General features: G+C 36.3%; 1 protein-coding gene across 2 annotated transcripts; it reads right to left on the bottom strand.

The window, feature by feature from the left end:
• Positions 1–3,168: 3,168 nt before the first annotated feature.
• Positions 3,169–24,120, bottom strand: mael (germ-plasm component protein maelstrom). Of its 2 annotated transcripts, none has more exons than XM_019041705.2 (15): positions 23,962–24,120; positions 22,392–22,523; positions 20,364–20,568; positions 19,698–19,853; positions 18,265–18,395; positions 16,602–16,743; positions 14,461–14,666; positions 13,722–13,961; positions 12,007–12,075; positions 11,336–11,399; positions 10,838–10,885; positions 9,969–10,067; positions 9,282–9,377; positions 7,351–7,428; positions 3,169–5,842 (listed from the first exon to the last, which is right to left on the bottom strand). In XM_019041705.2, the coding sequence occupies exons 2-15, from the start codon at positions 22,521–22,523 to the stop codon at positions 5,796–5,798; spliced, it is 1,713 nt and encodes a 570-aa protein (XP_018897250.2). In that variant the 5' UTR covers positions 23,962–24,120; the 3' UTR covers positions 3,169–5,795. The 2 variants fall into 2 exon arrangements, with proteins under 2 accessions (XP_018897250.2, XP_018897249.2); XM_019041704.2 differs by having other exon boundaries at positions 23,922–24,080.
• Between the last annotated feature and the right edge of the window lie 36 nt (positions 24,121–24,156).

Genomic DNA, 24,156 nt, shown 5'->3' with positions numbered 1-24,156 from the left:
TTCTGGAACTTAATGATGATGGGTATCCTTGAGTTATGTGTTTAATCTGATCCAGTAACTAACTTAAGGACTGATTTGCCTCAGTACTTATGAAAGACATTGCACCTATGATCAAGGTCAGATTACTTAATTACGAAATAAACAATGGACAAAATTGGGTGGGTGTCAGTAAGCGCTGTGAATATCTATCTGATTTATAAAATAATGTATAAAAAACGAAAAAGGGATAAACGCTCACCATTTTTACTTTCTTGTCTTCCTCACATCTTAAAATACTTTGCATTGCATTGCATTGCAATTATATTACTCTTCTAGCCATCCTTAAAAATCTTGTAATAATTAGTTTTGCAAGTTTATTGTGGAGGCAATTGCTGATTGGTCAAAAGCATACAAGCGGTGCTAGCAAACAAACATTTGAAATGACTCAAGCGGTGCTAGCAAACAAACATTTGAAATGACTAAATACTAGACACCCAGGAGTGGACAGTTTTATTCTCTTACCATGAGAGTAAGTCATCGTCAAAAATGGCTATTCTCTTTAAAACACAATTTTAGTAAATAATTTTACCAAAGCTTTTGATAGAAACCCTCAAAATTGCAGATTTCTTATATGTGTATCAACAAGGATTGAAACTTCATCTTGTAGGTGAAGTAAGCATAATCTGATTTCTTACATACTTACATGCTTCATGTTGATAAGCTGCAGGACTGGAGCAGAAAATCATGTTTGCTTCATACACCTCAAAGAAGAGAGCCCCAAACAGAGGCACAGTTTGGTTTGGTTTGAAGCACAGAGACCCATCTCTCCAGCACAGGTAGCATCAAGGTTACAATGGTTGGAGAAAAAATGGTGAGCTGTTTACTTTCAAAACTGGAGGAGTTATCTGTGGTCCTGTTTTAATTCCAATATTTAAACCCTGAAAAGTTTTGATTCTTTCTGCCAAAAAAGTTCCAATTTTTTAACGAAATTCTTTCGTATTGAGAGTGAAACAGTGAAAACACATGCTTCAAATTCGACATTTCGAAATTTTTGCACTTAGCTCTTCTTTAGATATTTTTGTGAGGAATCTGTGTAGAATACTTTTAAAAGACCAGAAAGGAAATCACACGAACTTTTAATACAACAATTGCCAGAAATCTATGACAAGGTGCAAAAAATGTGTACCTCAATTATTAACAACATTAAAAAATCTCAATTCTTGAAGATGCATTTGGCAAGAATTTGATTAAAATAGTATTTTAAGACGCATATTGAACTACCCACATTGGAGGTGCTTTCACAGAGATTTTTAATTTAGGTAATTTCTTTCTTAAAATTCGACGCTGTCATTCTCAAAATTAGAGAAAGTGAGGATGCTGAATTTGAGAACTTAAAGGCAAAAGCTACTTTTAATGTCTGTGGAGGTGATCCACTTATAGAGAGTCAAAGAAAGACAAACGCAGTGGGCGAATTTACTACATTTTTCCTTAATTTTTTAGGTCTCGTCTGTTTTAGTTGTAAAATATTAGAAATCAAGTGATGAAAATAGTAACTATATGAATAAGGAGAGATAAAAGAGAATTGCAAAATTTTAAGGTTCAATGGCAAATTTTTGACTATTCCCTGACTTTCCGAGAATTTCCCATTCTGTACATTATTAAAGACTATCAATTTTAACCCTGGACCTTTGCAAATTAAAACTTTAAAAAACCTTCTCTTAATTCTTAGTTTTCTGCATGCTTCCTGAACTACAAATAAAAAGCCATGACAGAGTGTTACTGATTGTTACTGAGCAGGGCACACAAAATTGACATTATTGTTTGAACAACATTGCCATGCTGTTGCAACATTTTGTTCCACAAAAATCTATAACAATCCAAATGGGTCCCAGAATTTGTTACCTATTGTTACAAGGTTTCCATGCTCCCTTTTCTCTCTTGCGTTCTGATTGGTTATTCTTTGATTGTGAAAAAGTAACACGAGGAGGAAATTTTTAGAAACGTACTTCAACTTTTACCTCAAAGGAAGTGCGTCTTCTTAAAAGCTCATTGGACGAATTTCAGCGAGTGGATTTGGTTGACTTTTTAGACCAGATCTGTAGGGTTTCAAACCAAGGGAGAAAAACGCTCTACAGAAGTCAAGAACTAATAAACTCAATTGCTTGATAAATTTTGGCCAAAATTTGCATCTATTCCTTTTTCAACCCACCTCGGGAGGGGGGTGGAGAATTCTGGATGTGATTGCCGTTGCTGCCATCATGAGAATCAAATGTTGGAGGTGCACTGTTACCCAGAGGGCATTTTGTTTAGTTGTACTGGAGGTTGGCAGTAGGTTAGAAACTCAACCAAATCCACTTGCAGAAATGGGTGTGCTGCACGCATGATATACAGCTAAACAAATATACTCTCAGCTGGTAAAATCGCACAAAAATCAAGGTGGGGACGTCAAAAAAGTTCGAATCTGCACCCAATCTGCCTAGTTAGTAACATACTTTTTCAAGTTTCCCGCGTCCGTGGGCAGTTCTTCTCAGTCACCCTTGACCAGGTTTGCACAGGCTGAGGAGTAAGAAAAACGAACTTGAGTAAATGAACGATTTCACTGACTTATTCTATTGTATGATTTCAACTTTTTCCAAGTGTTTGTTTCCTTTTTCTTTCTTTCTTTTGCGAAAATAAAAGCTATGAATCAATTGAAATCTTACACAAGCAGAATTCATAACAGTTTGCAACATTGTTTGTTTATTCAGGTTAGGTCTCTTGCCAGACAAACCTGACTGCCGGCCATCAAAAAAAACTGGCCGCCTGGCCGCATACACAGTAAACTTGAGAAAGCATGTTACAAATTACAAAGATTGCGCACTGAAGAGTGTATTTTAGATTTTTTTGATGTGCCCAACGTTTTTTTCAAGCGAATTTACTGTTAGATCGTGTATTCAGTTGACTGTATCTCTTGAGTGCAACAGACCCAATTGCCTATTTAGGATCAAATTTTTGCTAGATGAGGGTGCATACATCAGTACTTTGCTTCAGAAAAAACTTATGGATGCATCTTTTATTTATCATCATGTGACACATTATTGGAAAGGTCACAGGAAAGATAGAGGCCGATTGGTCTTAATAATCCTGTAAGTTGTCTGATGCGAACGGAGACAGCCCAAGGTAAATACGCCAAACAAAGAATGCAAGTAGTAATCGAAAAATGAGAACAAATCTTCATTAAATTTAGCACTTACAATTACAAGGAGTTCAGAAGCTCACATTAAATTTAGACACAAAAATAATGTAGAGTAAACAAAATAGCATATAAAGAGAAATTAAAGGGCTCAGAGACAGTGTTCAAATCTTACAGAGAAATTTACAAGGCAGCTGGGCCAGCTTGATCAGTAATCAGGGACCATTGGGATTTTTTTAAGGGACAAAAAGGTTTTTTCTCAAATCATTTATGATGGGAACCGAACATCTTTTAGCACCTTAGAATCAGACTTCTTTTAAGTTATTAAATATTCTCCCAGCTTTCTTTTATTCTAGTGAATCATTATTAAAGGGCCCCTGATGGATGTTATTATCAATTAAAAGTTTGTCTGGGTTCCAGCGTTCTTATAGCTAACTGACTGAGATTATTTAGGCACAAACTCAGGCCACGATTTTACTTTTTTGGGAGCATTTTTCCCATGATGCCTGTCAGATTCAAACACTACCTTGAGGTCTTTCCTCTTAAATTTGTTGACTAAACAGGATTTAATAATACAATTACAAAAACTACTGAGTCTAAATATTAAACATAGTCTGACCCAGAAATCTTGAGACTGATTCTGTGCTTTTAAAAATAAAACAAGCAATGCAAGATTTGTTTTCACAAGATTAATTTGTGATTCTTAACCCTAAGTTAGGCACATGGCAGTGTTTGGATCACATTTTTAAGGAATTGCATCCCATAGAAAGAAGCGGCATAAAAAACAGCTTTGGTTATTGGGCATTCTTCAATGATTCTCTGATATATATAAATCACGCATGAAAAGAACTTTCATTTCTTGGAAATGACTGCAAATAATGTGTATTCTGTCTGTGTGTAACTATAAAAATTGAGCAAGTCTTGATGTGCGATCTGATTGCTATTATGCACAGTCATTTTTAAAAATTTTTCAAGTTCAAATTTTGTAAAACACAAGAAAATTTTACAATAAAATATCCAACGGTAGAACTCCTTCTTAATGCCGGTACAGTTGTCTTTCCAAATATTTGTGATTAAAATGAATTCTATCATGGGCCAATTTCTGATACTTCACTTTCTTGGTTGCTCTTAAAATTCTGAAGGCTTTTGGGTGGCAATAATTGAAGACTAGAAGTATGTTTGCAAAAATAAAAAACCATCTGGAAGTACTTACTAAACACAGACTTGAATAATGACGAATTAAAGGCAATCAGGGAACAACCTAAGCCGCATAAGTTATGAATTCCTTCAGAAGCAAATTCAAGGGAAAGAAATTCAGGAGAATCAAGAGATGCATCTGTTTCTCATGGTTATACTTCAGAAACTTAAGGTCATGTTCAGTCATTCCGTAAACATTGAGCCCTCCTTAAGCTATAGGAGTTGTATGGGTGAAGGAAGTCTTACTATTTAAGGAGCACTATGAATAAGACCCTTAGCAATAATCATGGTCAAATTGAATGATCGTAGAAAAGATAAGATATTTCAACAATTTAGTGAGAAAAATCTCAGTTGGAATGTTGAAAGAATCTACTTCCTTTTTCAGCTTCTAAATAAATGAATTTCTTAATTTTTAACCGGGAGAGTTCAACACTAGGTCTTATTTATTAAAAAGAAAAAATAAATAAATAAAAAATAGCTGAACAACCTTCTAAATATCTTCAAAATAAGATAGTTAGCTTAGTTGGCCTTGATGTCACAGTGCCAATCTCAAGACTTAAGGGACAGTTTACAAGGCACTATACTACTGGTTGAAATGTATGAAAATATAAAAATAAAAATAACAAAACGAGAAAAAAAAATTGGTCGAAAAAAAAAATAAATAAATCTCCTTTAACAGAATGATAATAACTGTATCAAAACGCAAGTGCCAATTCATTTCATCAGCCTTAATCTTTTATTAATAACTGGAAGATTGATTTCTATAATAATATATCCTACATTCAGGAGTGCAGCAAGATTCAGTTTTTCGTATTTATTTCAAAGGCCTTTCACAATTTTACCTTTTCGCTCTGGTGGTGGTGTGCAGGTGTTAATAGGAAATGTTTCAAAATTTTGGGGTGCTCTGATCGTCTGCCACAATGCGCCAGTATTGAAAATCTCTAGGTAGACTAAGGCAAACATGTGTGTAACTTTCGTTTTTTAAACATTTGTCCTCCTTTTCAAATATTTTGGGCCTCATCAAATTTTCTGTGCACCTGATCAGCATTTGAGATGTTGTGGTTGATGCGATTGACCTGTGACAGAACATTTCCTGCATTCCTCCACTGGTGGCCTCGGCAACTAACTTACATGGATCAAATCTTAACGTGTTTAGTACGTCAAATGTATATGTATTATTGATCATTAGTCAAAATCACGAAGACACATTAAAATATCAGATCCAGATATTTCACGGTTTCTAAATTTAAGAAACAATTCAACATGTAATTCATTACATGGAGCTTGGAAATCAGTAAAGTAAAAAAAAATAGAGTTAATAAGTATAAAAATAATATCTCAAACTGAACTTACTCCTTATTTTTCGAGGAGAAAAAATTATATTTAATCTGTACTTATAAAAAGATTTTGAAGCGATGAAGAAGACTGATGCTGTTAAGTTTTCTATTCATTTTTTACCTCGGCTTGAAACCTGTCGTTTGCCACGTCCAATGCCTGAAAGCATATTACAAGTGTTAGGTAGGTAATTAAATTTGAGAAAAAAATGTAAATATGAAAATTTTGTGGTACTCTCGTGCAACTGTGATCATAGCCAGAATTAAATTAATGAAAGGATGGAAAACAATTTTCCATGATCACAGCAGGATTCCAAAGTCAGCGGACAGATTACCTTTTCACAAGGGCAAAATGGGCTCTCGGAATTCATTCAAGAGCCCATTTTAGAGCATTAGGCAACGAAGGTCACTGTAACTTTTCTTAGTCTTAGAGTCATATAAATCACTTTCCTGGTACCATGACGTGCTGTGCTCCTTACAAAATAAAATCGCTGGCAGGATTTAATTACCAGCAACTGAGTCTAGAAACCATTGCAATAGTCTCTTACAGTTATATTGGACCGCTTCCATAGCCGCTTGTTTCTACCCATGGATTGGAAAGCGCACTATTTTTGGTCACTGAAGGACACTCGATAAAATTTGCTTGCAAAAATGGGCTCATTTCTGCTATGCCTGCTACATGTCAGCCAGCAACCCAAGTCACTGCGGCTCATTTTGGATTTGGGCGCCTCATTTTTTTGGCGCTACAAAATGCTGCAGCACTGCATCAGTTGCAATAGACTGAACAAAAATCATTACACTGGGTTGTGTGCTTAGTGCCGCTGCAAGATAATAACGTGCCTTGAGCATAAGCGCATCCATACAGCTTGTAGTTATGCGTTGCTGATGACACAGAATTGTCAGCGGTTTCTAACTACTGGTGACTCAATCTAAAAACCACAGTGAAAGCATTGCTGCGCTGATTTTTGGCTGCCCCCATTAACACCTTCATCGCTGCTCATACAGTTAAAAAACGCAAGATTTTCTGCTGCAGAGCAACATGGAACAAATAAGATGTTCATTAACTAGGCCTTGACATCCAATAACTAGGTGATGTATCTAGAAAAATGTACATCATAGAATTAGAGAAGATAGTGAAATTTTATATACCCAACATTGGGAGATTTTTTTCATGCGAGAAAGCTTTATCTGAATCTGGCATTATCCGATGTTGGCCAGATACTTCAGCAAATTATCTGGGATCCTCCCTGATACAACAAACCAGTATCTGTGGCCAGTGACACGGAAAAACTATTTCCGCCCAACTATAATTGCAAACTGAGCTGATTTCAAGGAAGAGAGCTGCTGTTCCTCTTTTCATTCAATGTAGGTTTCCAGATGAGCCAATTATTTTTTGAACGCGCAAGTGTAATGCTGAAAGAGTTAGCACAAAATTCTAGCATTTTGAGCATCCAGGAAGGTTCAAAATCCTATTTAACATCAACTCAATGATTTTACTTAAAGCTTTGCGCTCTTGAACCTCCTTTTCTATCACTTACTAGACCAAAAAAACATGAAACAACCTACCAAAAGTGCTACATCTTTCTCTTAGCACACAAGAAGTTAGAAATTTTCTTTCCTTTTTCTACAACACAATTTTAGAGTGCAAAAAAATTCATGAAAACTTACCAGCTAAAGATGGAAAACTGTCATTCGTAAAGAGTGGCTGAGGTACAATCTCAGCTTCTAACATTGCTTTCCTGGCCTCTGGAAATTGACATGAATGGTCAAAATTAAAAATAATCAAAGTAGAGATTTGAAAGGCATTCACAGACACTCATGGAGAACAATAGAGTCGCTACGTACTAGAACGTTGTTGAGGTCAATCATTGAACAGTGCCTTCCTGGCCTCCTGTTTGCTGAAAGTGTGAACCAAGTTAAAAGCACACAGCTTTTTATTAAACGACGCCTTGGAGGAGAATTACAGGCTACGAGTGGTTTTCAGGATTTATTGGTGAAATCGATAACTATCCTCGGAATTATTGGCAAATTATGTTGACCATAGTCTCATAGTGGTTCTCATAGGTTCAAAATGATAACTCGTCACCTCACATGAAATATCTAATCTCGAGTTAGGACCATAAAGTTGACCATAGAACTCTCAGTTTTTGAGAAACGAATTTTATGCGTGATTGAGAGAAGCCAGGAGCAGGGTACTTGCAGACATGGCATCATCAGTTGCTGCAAGTTTCAAAAGTACTGAACCAAACAGTCTCAGAAAGTGACTTCATTGATGTTCCAGTACACAGCAACTCTATTGTTCTCTATGGACTTCTCTAAGAGAAATTTCTACAGAATGACAAATTTTATAATTGCTTTCCAAAAATGTAGGTAATGATTCATTTTCAAAAAGTACCTAAATGGTCCACATGAAAATTTTCTAAGTTGGCATTCATTATCAAAACCTCTTATTAACTGTTAGTTTTTAAGTCAAGCTAAAGTTACACAATCACTCAAACCCCCTAACTTAAGAAACATTTTTCAATGCAATGATCATTTTCGTTCATCAAGCATAGCTCACAGCTCTCTACTTCGCCAGTACATTTAACTTTCTACTTGTAACAGCTCTTCCCATGAGTTATTTACTTGTTTCTTCAGGTTCTCTCTTTAAAACAATAAGCAAGGGTAAAAGGATTTTCATAAGGAGCATGGTATCTTTGTTATCAGGTAAAGCTCTGCTTCCCCCACTTGAACTGATGAAATGAGAGAAATACAAGTGCAATATTTAATAATGGAAAAATTTAAAAAGTTAAAAGTTTCATATGAAAATTAATTAGGAAAGAAGCGTAGCAGGAAAATGAGAGAAAGAATGATACGGATCTGCACACAAGGTTAGCCTGAAGCTATGCGTTGGCATTGCCAGGTTTGCTGAGAACTTCCAGGCCTGCCTGGCTGAGGAAAGCTTTGAATAAGCAGAGCTTAAATGCTACGCACACATGCCTCCTACCCTCATTTTGCCTAAAACTTAAGAATCTGCCTACAACATTCTTACACTCGCACTTCATGACCCAATTTGACTGATAAATCTGCTGCTGGAATGTGCAAGTATATTTTTTTAACCCTCTTCCAGACCTTTACTGGCCTTCTTTTATCAAATTCTTTTAATCGTTAAAAATCTCATTTATATAAAGTATATATCATAGATGAAGGGAATAAATTATGTATTTGAAGAAATTTACATTGGAATTAATTCGCTTAAAACTCGTCTCAATGAATACTTTGTGGAAAAATCAAGTTACAAAGCTTATTTTTTTGCTTTAATGTCTACAGTTCATTCATCACAAGAGTTCATAAGTAATTTTTCAACTCAAACAGCATTTTCATAAAAGCAAAAAGATATCACATGATTTCCTTATCCTTGAAACCCTTGATTTATTAATTGCTTTAACAGAAAGGGGGGTGGGGGCATTTTGAAAGGATAAGTTTACACAATTTGAGCTGGCAGGAATTTGCCAAAATTTTGTATCAAACCACTGCTTTCCTTTTGTAAATCAGGTCACACTGTGACACTACATTCTATAGCTCCTGAGGTTGAAATAAAATTTGAAAGAGATTCTCACCTTCTGCCCTTTTGATTTCATCTCCACCTTGCAAAATTTCGATTCCATAGACTGAGGGGTCTACCGGTTTTATACCGAGAGACTGTAGACTTTTACCTACAAAATAAAAACAATTCAGATTAGATTCAGGATTTCATGCTTTAGAGATTTACAAATAAAACATTTGTTTAGAAAATTCTAGCATAATCACGACAGTACTCCGCAATTCTGAGGGAAGATTTCGTGACAGCAATTTTACTCAATAATCAGGTAATTAATTTTGCAGAGGACTTTGCAATTCCTAAACCTGCTTGTTAGTAGTTCTAAATGATATTATGATAGCCTCTTTTATTGTGATTAGTGCGGTAAAACCCCACCAAGTCAGAATGCATCAGGACCAAGGATTCATTCTGACTCAGCGGACTTTTTGAGATACACAGACTTGTATTGCCAAGCAAAAAAACGGACCAAGCCATTATTCCCGAGATAGTAGGAATCCTGACCTCAGCAGAATCCGAGTCAGTAGGATTTGACTGTAACTTCTGTCGAACTAAACCGCGTGAGAAAAATCTGATTCTTTTCTGACTCAACCCCAGAGACCTGATCAGTCACTGTTCAAGAAGAGTAATTCAAATAATTAAAAATTGTATCACTTGATTGATTAAATTACTGATTAAATGAAAATCCTTCATAATTTTTGACTCTTACCAACATTGGTGACCTCCCTTTCATCTACACGCCTGGATTTGATTGAGTCCCCAGTAACTGATCTCTCCGAATCAGTGCGAGTGCGTCCAGGTCTTTCATCTGAATTGGAAAACAAAGTAGTGGTGCAAACATTAGCAGTCGAATTTTATTTTCACACACAACTATATTCTAGTGCTGAGAATTATAAATAAAATAAAGATAACAAGACAAAGTTAGGCGAAGAGGAGTTATACACAGGGACTTGTTCATAAAAGTTCATATTAGTACAGAGAAATCAATTATAGACATGTTGTTTCCGAGATGAACTTAAAAAGTTAGTTTTCTTCTGCTTAAATCAGTTCAATGACACTGGTTTGCATGACAAATACTCACTTTGTAAAAATTGATTCCATTTGTAAAATATCTCTGTAAAAACAGTATATTATCTCGATCATCATAGGGAAGGTAAAGCACATCTATAAAACCTTTTGTCTCTTGTACAATCAGTTTTCTTAATGTTTCAAATTTCTAACTGTGATCTTTTTGAAACATAAGTTGAGCATATAAAACATGCACTGAAATTTAGGGAGAGAAAAAAAATATTTTAACAGTAACTATATCCCCTATTGTAACTGCATACATAAAGATGCCATACGTCATATAGCAAGTGTCATTTTGCATTTGCAGGTAACTATATAGGGGTTTTCCGTTGTTTCTTATCTTTCTCATGCTTGAAACTGCGAGGGAACAGCTTTTCACGAGTGAATCTTCCACCGAGCTAGACTGACCCATTTTTGAAGTCTACTTCCACCTCCTATTAACTGTAGGAGGATACGCTACTCTAATATCGTAATACAAAATTTAGCAATAAGGAGCAAAATTATACTGACCCACAATGGAGCTGGCTGTTGACCCCCAAACTGAAGATCCTCGTCCAGCTGAAAACAACAGAAAGGTTTAAAACTAAAAGATCAACAACAAAAAATGAAGTTTGACAGCTATTTTAAGTTTTATAATTTAAGAGAATAGAACATTTCAATGGAAACAAAAAGGATTTCCCTGCTTCATGAAAATTCGTACATTAAAGCCATTATTATAGATTACTGACCTGTAACTTATCTTTGCATGCTGACAACCTCCATGATTATTCAGTGTAATCAATTGAAATTGCATAAAAATACATAGTTCGTAGCAATTTATATTCTTGGATTTAGATTATTACTAATGGAGAAAAATCGACTCTTTAGAAATTTAAAATGAAAATTACCCCTTCTTAGGCAACTAAATTTCTTGCTCAATTGCATTAGCTGAAAAAAGAGAATTGAAAATACTGGTAATTACTGTAATCTTTTCTTCAGCTGGAAAAAAATGAATTGAGCGATACTTACAAGTACTTTTTGGCAGTCTCATTGCTGGTAGAGACTCGGCAGGTGGTTTAAATACTCCTCTTTTCTGAAATTTAATTAAAAATAAATTTAAAAACGAAAGAAAAAGAAATTGCTAGAAAGACCTATTGGAAGTTTTGGAGTAGCTTACCGAGTTAAGAAATCCTACTCATTAAATGAGCACAATTTGCCATAATTTTATCTAATCTTCAGAATTTAAATGCTGGTAATTCTGTTCTGCAGAGGATAATCGCCATTAACAAAGTGGCATACACGATACAGAGACTGACTTCTTTGCTTCTACCTTTTCTCCACCTTTAGTCCTTTCAAACTTGTCAGCTTTTGCAAAAGTTGAAAGTCTTAAATGTCTTGTGGTGTTGATGTTCAAGCAACAGCCACTGCTTTAAAAAACTTGTTCTCCATCTGTCAAGAACTCTACAGAATGAGCAAAAAGTATAGGAACTTGTTAGTACATACAGTAAAGTCTTGGTACCACCACTTTCAGTGGAGCAGCAAAAGTAACGTTAAATCGAACATGAATCGCTCTTTTATCAAAACATGTTTAAAAATGCAGCTAATGTTGATCAAAGCTAACTCCAAAAGTTTTTGCAGGATTATGCGACCTGCCAAAATTCCAATTATAATCTCAGTAAATAATTATTAAGAATACTCACTTCAACATTTAATGATTTGATGGTGCTATAATCCAATGACGCTCTACTGGCACCGGATACACTTTCATTCTGAAAATAGATTGAAAAAGTGTTAGAATGGAACAAGGAGGTGTATCTTTGATTGTCTCATTGAATTGCTTGACCTTTGCAAAGTTGAATACTACACGATCTTATCTGCCAGACAGATGTTAGTGATTTGAAAAATGTATACTTTTTTTTATTGGTGTAGGTTTTGATTTTTTTCATTGGAATTTTTAAGTATGTACTCAACGAAGGAATGAGAACTAGGCATAACTCTGGTGAGAATTGTAATTGCTGACTGAAGTCTTAAATCTCTCTTTAATTACTCTCCTGTAGCCTTTCTCTTCAAAGAGCCAGACTTCAAGTCTCTCCACCCTCTGACTGCTTTACATTAGGTACAAAGCCACACAACTTGGGAAACAAGAAAAGCAGATGACTGTCCTAGCATAATGATTTTACTGAGGTGAAGGTAAGTGTCTTGACTCATCGATGTACGATTTCATTAGGCTCTGCTGCACCTAAAATTAGTATTTAAAAACGCAACGATTCGGGACTCTGAACGCTTATAAATAATCCTAGTTTCATTTCTCATGGTTACAAATTATAAAAAATAAGCATTTGTTACAGGTTTTTTTGTAGAAACAGGGAGAGAGTTTAGTTACAAAAATTTTATTTTGTTGATTAAAAGCTATCAAAATTACAAAAATTGCAAAAAGGAGGTTATTATATATAAGAATGCAAAATAATACAAAAATACCGTTATTTTCAAAACTTAATTACCATGAGAAATTACAAAATTTTCTCCCTGTATCGTAATTTTTAGTGATGGAAATGTTTTGCCTTTTTTCTTTTTTTACGTTCAAGACCTGAACGGTCGCATATAACAGAAGTGCAGTACCACTGCCTTTAACATAATGAAGACTTGGATCCACGATTTTGGGTTCTCATAGAATGTAGATTGTGTTTTCTTTTGTAAATTGCAGTCATTACAAACGATCTACTTAACATCAAGGGTTTGGTTATTTCTTAACGACAACAAATTTTCACTAAAAAACTAGTTAAGAGTAACATTCAAACACCATTAAAAGACCAAGCACTTTCAAGGCCTTTAGAAAAAATTTCAAAATCAAGCTCCAGCATGAACCATGCAAATACCTAACAGGTAGGTTTACCTACTATAAAAGAAAGACAATGGCTCAACACAATTCTCTCATCTTCATTGAGGGGATTATTTTTTTTGTAAACCCTTTCCATTCCAATGTCGGATACATTCGCCGTGAAAAATAACGCGTTCAGGTCCGATGTCGGATATAGTCGCCCAAAAGTTTGAACTTCTGTGCAGGCCCGATGTCGGGTATACTCGACTGCTCCAGCAAGTGGCAGCCTCTGGTGGACCCTTTGGAAACCACTGTCTTCATTGACAACATTGCTGCTGCCTTAACCTCGCTTAACGGCGGCCGTGGAAAACTGCCGCGGACCGGAAAGGGTTAAATCTGCAAGTTCTAGCCTAAGTTTCACTACAAAGAGCTTACCATGTGAATTTTGCAATTCATTGAGGTTATCAAAAATAAGTCCTTACAGAAATTCTAGAGTAAATTCTTCAGTATTCCTGGGGTTAAAAAGAGTATTAAATTAAATTTTTGGAAGGATATTCTTAAAAAGATCATTGACTAATGCAAACAGATGCTACTTACATCATCATAATAATGACTATTTGTTGCACAACTGGCTCGACTTTCAGCACGGCTGGTAACTCTGGATGATGCTAGTGAAGTCAATCGTGAAGTCCTATCAATATCAGCAGTTGGAGGGACATGACTTTCTGGAATAAGTGGAATATTTAAATCTTGACAACAGTAATCACAGATTAGGTATACCCACCGTCGAGCAAAAGATAGACTGCAGTTGGCCATGTTGTCATCATCTTCGTGAAACTGAAAAACAAATCTATGTTTTAATTGAGTGTAGCAAATTCCTCTAAAAACACTTAAAAAACTAAATGATGAATGAAATATACTTTTCTCTCCCAAAGGGGTTTGCACAAAATGGGTCCAACCATGTTTGTGGGGGACGCTTCTGCGACTTTTCACATTCGATTATTAAATAATGCTAAGCCTTTTCCTAATTTTAAAGGCCCCTAAATTTGGAAGAGGTTCTATTTGGGAGAAGGGTGAAAGTTCGCAATGAGTAAAATTTTTGCAATTTTTTACTGGGGAAAGAGGAATTTCAAAAAAAATATTTGCATAAGCGTTCATGGCATAATATGAGCTCTCAGAAAATAAAAAACAAGATATGAATTTTATTTTCTTTTTACGATAAACTTTAATTATGGCGCCACAAAAGACCCTGTGCTTTTCACATTTGAGTCAATTCCCAAAATGGTCTAATATTGATTTTGATGAAAAATACTCATGAGAGGAAAAATATTCATACTTGACATGCAATGTTAGGTGTATAATTGAAAACATCTCTACGCAGTTCTGATTCTGCTAATGACTGCTGTGGGAACTTTCCTTTCAGACCTCCTGCATTCAACCCCATTGAACTTGCATAGTCACCAGTTTTGCACTTCAACTCGAAAAATAGCTTGCTTAGATCATAGACTTTGAATTCATCCATCCATGCATCAGGATTATTACCTGAAACACGCGGGAATGCAAACCATTAAACACCGTAATATCTGAGGATCAATAAAATAGCTTCACAATACTGAGCTTATAGTTTTTGGAAAGATCAAAAAGTAAATTTTCCTAGGCTGAAGTTTCTTTGGCAAATTTGTATTAATAATAGAAATGGTGTGACCAGCCATGTAAGTTGCTGATGGATCCACAGTATCCTAGTAAGAGAAGTGGTTTATATTATTGAGATTAAAAATACAATTGCAGACCATGATCTCTTTTACAAAATTGTGTCGAGTTAACATTTTGAAATGATCTTTTATTTAAAACAAATTTTCAAGTGGCCCACAGGGAAATTCCCTTGATAAATACCCCAGGCCCAAAAGACCATTGCCTAAGACTGTCAAACCCGGGCAGCTTGGTTTTTGACAGAGTTTATAATGATAGAGAGTGAATAATTTGAAAATTCGATGATTCACAGGAATCCGAAAATTAGGTCCTTCTATCAAGAATTGCCATCATTGCAATGGGTCAGTTAAGCTCGGGAGGGATTCGCCTGCAACTAGTTGAATCTTCCAGTTTTCAGTGCCAGAAGATCGATGTGCACATTAAAATTTCACACCGAGATATAACGCTTCCTTTTTAGGGGTCCTCGAAAACATATTTGAACTGACCGCCGTGAATCTCCAAATCTACACGTCATGGACGAGAAGATGGCAGCAACAAAGCCAACATGCTTACTACCGCCTTGTTGCCGTTGTTGACAACACAATTTCTCGTTTGAGGTTAAGTAAGTTCTGTATGCATGTTTCATACCCTACATAAATCTGTATCGCATTCTGATTGAAAATCTTAAAGAATTAAGAACAATGAGTATAAATCTCAGACAAAGTAACCCACATAACCTCCAATTGACCAACAAAAACACACTGCCAACACGACGCCGCCTTGAATTCTTCCATAATGCATTCCGCCGCCATATTGATCGTGTTGTGTACATTCCAAACCCACGAGCGCGTGGTTCAAAAACTGTTTTAGGCCACCCTCATTTTTGGCTTTTTCAAATAAACTTGTCTCAAGTTTGCAGTCATCCAAAAAAATTAGAAAAAAAAACGTAAGCTTCGGCCACTTACTACTTTTGAATGACATAATAAAAAAAAAATAACTTAACTGACTCATTGTCGCTGTAAATAGCCTACAATAAAAGGGAGACTGCAATCCTTCACAATGGGCCTGTTGCAAACTTTTGTTAGAGCAAAAATAAGGGTTGATTCTTGTAGAAAATGGCTTGAAAGTCACGATGAAGGCATCAACAAAGTCTGAAATGTACTCCTAACTTCACATTCTGCGTAAGAAATTCACGCTTTTAAAACGATACTACAGTACAAGGAAACATTTTGTTAGATGAGTCATCCCTTCCAACCTCTGTGCAGAGGGGTACTGCACAATATTTAACATGGCCGACGCCAATCCGCCAAAACTGGCCAAAACTCATGTGCCGGGACAAAATTCTAACCATTTGTTAACAACCTTGGGTGTTTACATTCACGTTTTCCTCACATTGATAGAGATCCGTCTTGATAGCATCAGTTATGTTGAGTATTGCAAAACAATCTAGTACGCAAGGGCTGAACGGAATGACTTTTCTGACGAAATGTTCACCTGTGCTGTGGTATCGTTTTTGAAGCGGGAAGCTCAAAAAACGAAAATTCCTTACACAAATTGTGGAGCTAGGAGTGCATTCCAGACTTTGCCGATGCGCTCATTGTGATTTTTGACCCACTTTCTTTAAGGAACAACTCTTATTATAGCTCCAGCAGAAGTTTGCAACAGGCCCATTACACTCATGCACAGACTGTAATAATTCTTAAAAAATACGATTTGATTAACTGAGGGATAATCTTAAAGAGGGCACTCATAGTTCTCAAGTTACATGCACGAATAATAATGACTTACGAGCATATTCTCTGTTATTAAGATCATAGATGTACTTAAAAGCATCACAAACAGCTTCTTCACTGGTATTTTGACTGTCGTCTGTACTAAGCGTATAAACTGGAGGTAACTCTCCACCTGAAGCACCGGGTTCATCGTCTCCCTGAAAAAAGTGAGATTTACTTGTTATTTGCTTGATTTACTGACAATGGATACACAGTCAAAAAACCGAAATTAAAGAAAAAAAATGAGAAAAAAAGGTACTGTTATGATTGAACTATGTACAAAAACGAACACGAGGAGGGGGGGAGGGGCATTAAATGGACTAAAAAAGAATTAAATGAGGCTCACTTACGACACCTGCAGAGATATCATGTAAGATCAGCTACAAAATACTGAATATAAACTATAATACACTCCCTATGGGCGTAAGTGCCACGATCGATTTCCAATTTTCTAATTGCATTAGACTCGTCTATGGATGCTGATCAAAAGTAATCACTGCTCCAACTTTTTAGGAGGCACCGTTTTCGCACATCAGCGGTTGAAGTTTCTACAATTACTTGATTAAAGAATAAATGAGGGCAGTGCAGCGATGATGAGTCAGGAAAAGCCTTCTATCTTTCAGCACTTCCAGAAAACGATGAAAACCTGGCAATCTCATCTCGGATTACACACACCTTTCTGTTTCACTATCCGAATCAGATTTTTTCTCTCTCCCACATTCTTCCTACGTATCACCAGCTGGGGTTTTCCTTGTTGGATCACTGCGCTGTCTTTAGCTAGTCAAGGAAATATCAAATCCACTGCGAATTGTGCGAAAACTATGACTTGCAGAAAATTGGCACAAAAAATTGAAAATCGATTGTAGTACACATTCTCATAAGGAGTGTGCAGGGTTCTTTATCAACCTCAGCAACGAAGAGATAAATACATGAACAACCTTTCTTGAATTTGACAAGATTTAATTTATACTGCTAATAAGAGAACTAAGAGCAATGGTTCGATTTTATGAGAGTATTTTTTACCGATTCACCTGGACTAACAATAGGTTAAAAAAAAGTATCAACGATATAAATCCGCAACCACGTGCCTTGTTTATGGTGTATGAAAATCTAATAAGTACATCAAAAATACAAAGAAGGAAAAGCAACAATTTTTACTTATAGTTCTTCTGTTACTCCTGCAAAACTAAAGTTTGTCTCTGTCCATTCTGATTAACTCTAACAGCTTGATGGCAATTTTAACATTTTGTTGGCATTGTTGGGAGAAAATTATCTCCCCTTTCTCCCCTCTCAAGTTTCCTCCTTATTCAAGCTTTGTTGGCTGATCATTATTTTTCAATGATGCAACTTCAATGTTACAGTGAAATGGTAGTTGTACGTCAAGGTCTAATGAACAGGATGAAAGAAGCACTGGACTACAAAATTGTTGTTAGGTAAGTTAAGAGTTGTTCACTTCTTAAGTGCGGACACCTGCTGCATTACCACTTCCCTAGAGTGACAAGGAATTGACTAAGAGCAATGCTGCTGAACTTCTTTCACTCAGACATCACAAATATGTAAAACCACTCACTGTCGAAACTGGCTGAAAGTAAACAACTGCCAACTTACTTAACAGTAGTTTTAAAAGTTGCGGGTAACACTCTCAAACAAAAAACGGGATATTATTGGGACATACATACCAGGAGAAATTGGCGGATCTTCTTATACACAACCGTCATATTTTGTCGGGCATCAGGAACATTTAAAGGGATTCGGTGAGTTTTCTCTCTATGTATTTTCGCTTCACCTGCGTAGCCCAAAGGAAAGTAATCTAAAAAAAAAAAAAAAAAGCGAATTAAAATTGGTAGAAATTACATCAGAGTTTCTGCGGCGAAGTTTATCCAACAAGGACTTTTTCCTAGGAATACAAGAGGACTCATTTTTAGAGCTGTCAGTTAATCAAACATTAATCATAATTGCAATTAATTTTTTTAACCGTAATTGTAATCAAATTGAAAAATTAATCGCAACTAAGTTGATTAATTTGACTTCACAAAATTTTTTATTTCTTGCCGCGCTTTGAATTTGAAATTCTTGCCGCATTCATTTGAATTTGCGCAATTGGCGTAATGTTAGCCTCTAGCAGTAAAAAATCACACTAAACAAGGTGACAATCCTGTGAGAATATCCGCACTGGGCGTGTTCCACTAAACTTTTGATGAGAAAGTTTGGCTGTACATTGAATTTGAAAAAAAACAAAACGAAATATTAAGTAATCTGCAGGCTAACGGACATACACTGGCACGAATTTTACGAGGTCATTATAATTAACTGTCTGCCTTGTGCTGTGTTAGTTCCCTCTTCTCTCTAAACCAAAGAGCTGATAAGAGTCCATTTTATTTTGGGCAGAAAGGATCTTTTAAAGAAAAAGACATTGAGTCAAGCTTGAGGAAAAGAAGGTAAAAAAAAATATTGGAGGAAAAGTGTCACCTTTCAATGTATTATGAAAATTTTTTCAAGAACACTTATGCCGCAACTTCATTTTTGGTCCCAAAAACCAAAGATACAAAGATGACAAGAATTTGATCATCATTTACTTTTTTCCGATTTTAATTTTAATCATTATCATAATTACAATTACTTTCATTAATCGTAATCCAATTAAAAAATCCTTGATCGCACAGCTCTACTTACTATGCTACAATATTGTAACAGTTATTAAGAAAACATTAAATAGTTTCTATTAATTGCCCCCTGGTGTCAAATTGTGGATAGATTTCCACTTACCCACATTTTTGAGTATTTTCCTTGGATAAGGGCAATTTTGATTTTTCTTTCCTTTCAACACTTTTCTACTTGTCCGGTATTTCTTTCTTCTTACTTTATTTTTTTCCCGAAAAAATCAAAATCTCATTGCGAATCAAGTGTTCTTCCATCACTTGCTTCCAACCTTGACCCTCTGGCTTCCGAACATGTCAGGCTCTGGGTAATATCTTTTTACCATGAGCTCATTCACAAGTATTTCCTGTGCAGTTCTTCCTTTACAGAGAAAAACTTTTGAACATTTTTCTATTCTTACCTTTGAGACTAATTGATTGAACACTTAGAAATCTAAAAACATAATGGAGCTTACTTTCATATGGTTTAATAAAGAAGTGGAAAGCTCCTTGTAAGCCTTGTTCTAAATTAAATTTAACAAGTCCTACTTCTGCAGGTACATGGAACCCATCCTTGTTGTTGACAAAATAATAATTCACATGGGCTACAAAGAATAATTTAGTCCGGAGAGCTGTAAGAAAGAAAAGACAAAAGTTATTTTTTGGCCAAGTTTGAACAAGACTCTTATTTACTACTTCTTTTTTGAATTTCAAATTAGACCTTCAAAATGGGTGCCTTCTAATTGGTGATGTATGCAAGAAATTTTTTATCGGAAAGGGGGGGGGGGGGGATTAGTAGTGCTGCAAAGGAACTTTTGTAGGTTATCACTTTAGTGACTTGGCACAATTATTTCATATGTGTGGCTACAGCCCAAAAAAAATTGAGCTGCAGGAGACAATTATCCTTCCGATAAAAGGTACAACTTCAGGATATACCAATCTTCACTGTATTTTCCAAAGGAAATACACTATTATTTGACATAATTTCAATATAGACACGTCATTTACCCTTTGTCAAAGAATTGAACATTTTTACACATTGAATAAACTGGTGCTCCATCTAAGAAATCATCAATGGCTACCCCGATGAGAGGACTGATGGATACAAAGAATCCTAGATAGTCCCTTCACAACATACTTACTTGACTCAGGTTTCAAATATTGTACTATTTTTTCCACATTGCGTTTTTTTTCTTGATTTCTTCTTTCCTCTGTTTGCTGCTTCTGTTCGACCTCAGAAAAAGTTTCTCCGTAAGAAGTGTACTTCTGCTTTGGGTCCATTTTTCTTTGAAGTTTTGATTGCTTGGCTATTGCTTCATATCTTGCTTTTTCTTCAGGCGAAACCTCCTGGGAAATATACAGTTGTAATTTAAAGTAAATTTCAAAAGGAAAAATAGCTTTGAAATTGCATATCTATAAATGGTAGCGGGACGCCCATTCCCGAACAGCACGTCCGCTACGTGAAGATGGCACCCTTTATACTCTGTGCTTTGCTGATGATCAGGTGGTAATAGCTCAGGACGAAGAAGATGCGAATTACATGACGCGTAAGTTAGTGGAAGTATACCGAAAGTAGGGAATGGAAGTTACTTAATGTGGTTAAGACGGAGAAGTTGGTTATCGGTGGTGATCAGCGAAGCATTGAACTGGAGGATGGCCGAAAGATTCTTGACTGTGAAGAGTATAAATATCAAGGAGTTTTGGTAACTAAGGACGGAAACTTGGATCGTGCTATTAAAGATCGGAATGTGCAAGGCAGGAAAGCTATCGCGATGCTAAATGGGGTTCTCTGGGACCAGAGTATCTCCAAGGAGACTAAAAGAAAAATTTACAACGTCATCGTGAAGAGTATCATAACTTACGGGAGTGAGGTCTGGCAACTCAAGAAAAGAACTGAAGACATGCTTAGGGCAACTGAGATGGACTTTTGGCGAAGGTCTGCTGGGATATCGAGAAGAGAGCGTATCCGCAATGAAAGGGTACGCGAGATAATGGGTGTGGAGAAGGACATCGTGCACGATATCAGGTCCAAACAGTTGGTCTGGTATGGACATAGGCGAAGGATGGCAGATGATCGGTTGCCCAAGCAGGTCTTCGATTGGGTTCCTCCCGGAAGGCGACGGCGTGGACGTCCTGTGAAAGGTTGGCGACAAGGGGTGGAGGAGGAGATCAGAAGGTGCCAATTGCCTGATGCTCTCTGGGAGGATAGGGGGCAATGGCAATTGGGCGTCGCAGAGCGCGAGGCGGCGCTATAAAAGCGACTTTATGTATGTATCTATAATTGGTGTATTTATCCACACTTTGATAAATTCATTTATCAGAAAAGTTCTACACTTTTTGTGGAATTTATATTCACTGGGAGCATCTGTGGAAAATATTTTATTAACTAATGAGACAATAAATTGTAGAAAAATTAGTGTGAGGGCTATTTTTAACTGCAGCAGATCAATCAGGGTGTCTACTAAAACAGGCTGGTCAAAAATAAGAACTTTTACAGTACTTTTTCAGTGCATTCTCAAGAAATTCAGTACCCCCTCCAACACAGAAATTCTGTACTTTTTCAGTACCTCCATTTGAAAAAATTAGAAAAATTTCAAAAATTTAAAATTGCAACAAAAATGACAAAAAATTATAAAAATTCCGGACTTTTCGGCGGAATTTCCTCACTTTTTCAGCACTTCCTTAAAAATCAGTACTATTTCCGGAAATTTTGGACTTGTAGACACCCTGTCAATGCTGGCATACAGTTTTCTTCTATAATTACTAGCTGTTACATCTTTGGCTTCCTAGATTTCTGCTTTCTGAACTTCCACTAGGTATAGATAAATTCGGTGATTGAAACCAATGGTCGCCGAATCACATGACACAGGTGCCAAACCAATGAGAACGTTTTATTTTGTGCTCCAATTTGTGCACCTAGGAGCTTAAAAATTTTCTTACTCCTAGGCTGAGGGGCACTAGGATGAGGGGATCTGCCTCTAGTAGGTGATGCGCTTTCTCTTAGTGGCACAACAATATTTCTGAGAGAAGAAGTCGACCCATAAGACTCCCACACAAATGAGTAAATAGACCACTGCAGATATAATAGATGTGTAATGCCCCCAGGGTACTTTTCGAAATTTTTACCCTGCTGAAAATCAATTATATCAATTGCTGAAACTATGACTCACTTTCCAAGCTGGACCAGCTTCTTCGGCAACTTGCGCCATTCCATTATAGAACCTTCTGCCCTTTGCCTCTTCTTGCCTCTTGTAATCTTGCATAAAAAAATAGTATGAATTCTTCGGTGGTTTTTTTGGCATCTGTAAAATGAAAGAAAAAACTTAGCAGTTCATGTTTTATACATATGAGTGCCTGCCTAATCACAAAATTAATTTGATTTAATTTCAAAATCTTTTTACTGACAGGGTGCTGTCATTGTTCGTCTACTTCATAACTTAATGTATGGTTTTTAATTTGACAAAAACAGCATCACATAGATTAAAAACATTGTTTATATTTCTAATATGTGCCTCCAAGCCATTCCGATCCTACTTGGCTTAACCACAATTTTTAAGTAAGGACGCATGCCTGCTGGTGGTTAAAATCGTGAAAAACGTAACTTAATATGCAATATGCAATGTTGAAACATGAAGTCATGACGGTTCAACCTTTGCAGCTCAAATAGGAAGTTGTAGGTTACAGCATTTATGTTTTCATCTACGATGTTCAAGGCTGGAGCTTGAGTTAGAAAAGTTGGCATTTGGTAGCATGTTGCTCTACTGCTACTGTCTAATAGCAGTCGAAGATTGACAGATTTTTCAGATAGATTCAGATGGCTTCAGATAGACAAATGCTGATGATTGAAAACACATAAAACAGTCTCCTGTCTGTGAAAGTTAACAGAAAACAACTGGCGACTAGCCTGAATGTGAAATTCAAATTATTCTACTCAACTTAGAGGGGACGCATCATATGTTAAGACAAATGTCAATCTCTGATTACCTCCTAATCAGCACCACTCAACAGGTTAATACATGCAGTCAGATTGAACCACTGATGAGAGATGACCTAAACAATATTTGACTTAAGACTTTTGTCTCAACATACGATGCATCCGCTCTAACCAGGACTGCTTTCCAGAAAAATATACCACAATGTGCTGTCTAAGGTCCTTTAATTGCATAGTAGAGGATCACACATGCAGTTGATAAATGAATTTCGGATGTAATCATGGAAAATACCTTGGCAAACCACCTAGATATCTGAGTTGGCAATGATCAGATTCCGGGGACTCGTAACATAAGAGTCTCATGGCTGGCTAAGTGGTACACATATTTAAAAAAATTGAAGACTGTTTCGGCTCAATACAAAAAATTTGGAAGTGTCAGTAACGAAGGTACTGCAGGATTACTATCCATAGCAATAAAAATCAAAGATATAAGTTGGAAATGAGTTTACATTGTATGCGTAGAACCCTGTTCCTCATCTCCAGCCTAGTTCACTGCAGACAGTTATAAAGCTAGTGCATTAAAGATTATTTCAGTTCAAAATCTTGGCGAGGAGGAAAACACATGAACATGTACGGAATGCTCACGAGATAGATTCTCCATGTGGAAATGAGACAGATAAAGGCATGAGATGCATCATGGCATCCGTAAGCGAAGCAGAGTTGCTAATATTTTCAAAATCAGAATACATGTTCAAGAGGTAAAAATTACCTTGATAACTGGTTATAATTGAAAATGAATAGATCCTCACCACGCAGAATTCAGAAACAGTCAGGAGTCAGAGTCAGACACAGAAACAGTATCAGTCGGTATCAGTCAAGAGATCCAAAGAGAGAAAAGTGAAAAAGAAAAGTGCTAAAATGACGGTTTTTGGATTATGGGAACTGAAACATGAAACGATCAGGACTGACAAGGCCCAGAAATGAATTTGGCGGCAATTTCGTTT

The sequence above is a fragment of the Bemisia tabaci genome, chromosome 3 (genome assembly GCF_918797505.1).
Source record: "Bemisia tabaci chromosome 3, PGI_BMITA_v3".
NCBI classification, from domain to species: Eukaryota; Metazoa; Arthropoda; class Insecta; order Hemiptera; family Aleyrodidae; genus Bemisia; species Bemisia tabaci.
The sequence above is the reverse complement of the archived record's forward strand: the minus strand, read 5'-3'. Positions and strand labels throughout refer to the sequence as shown.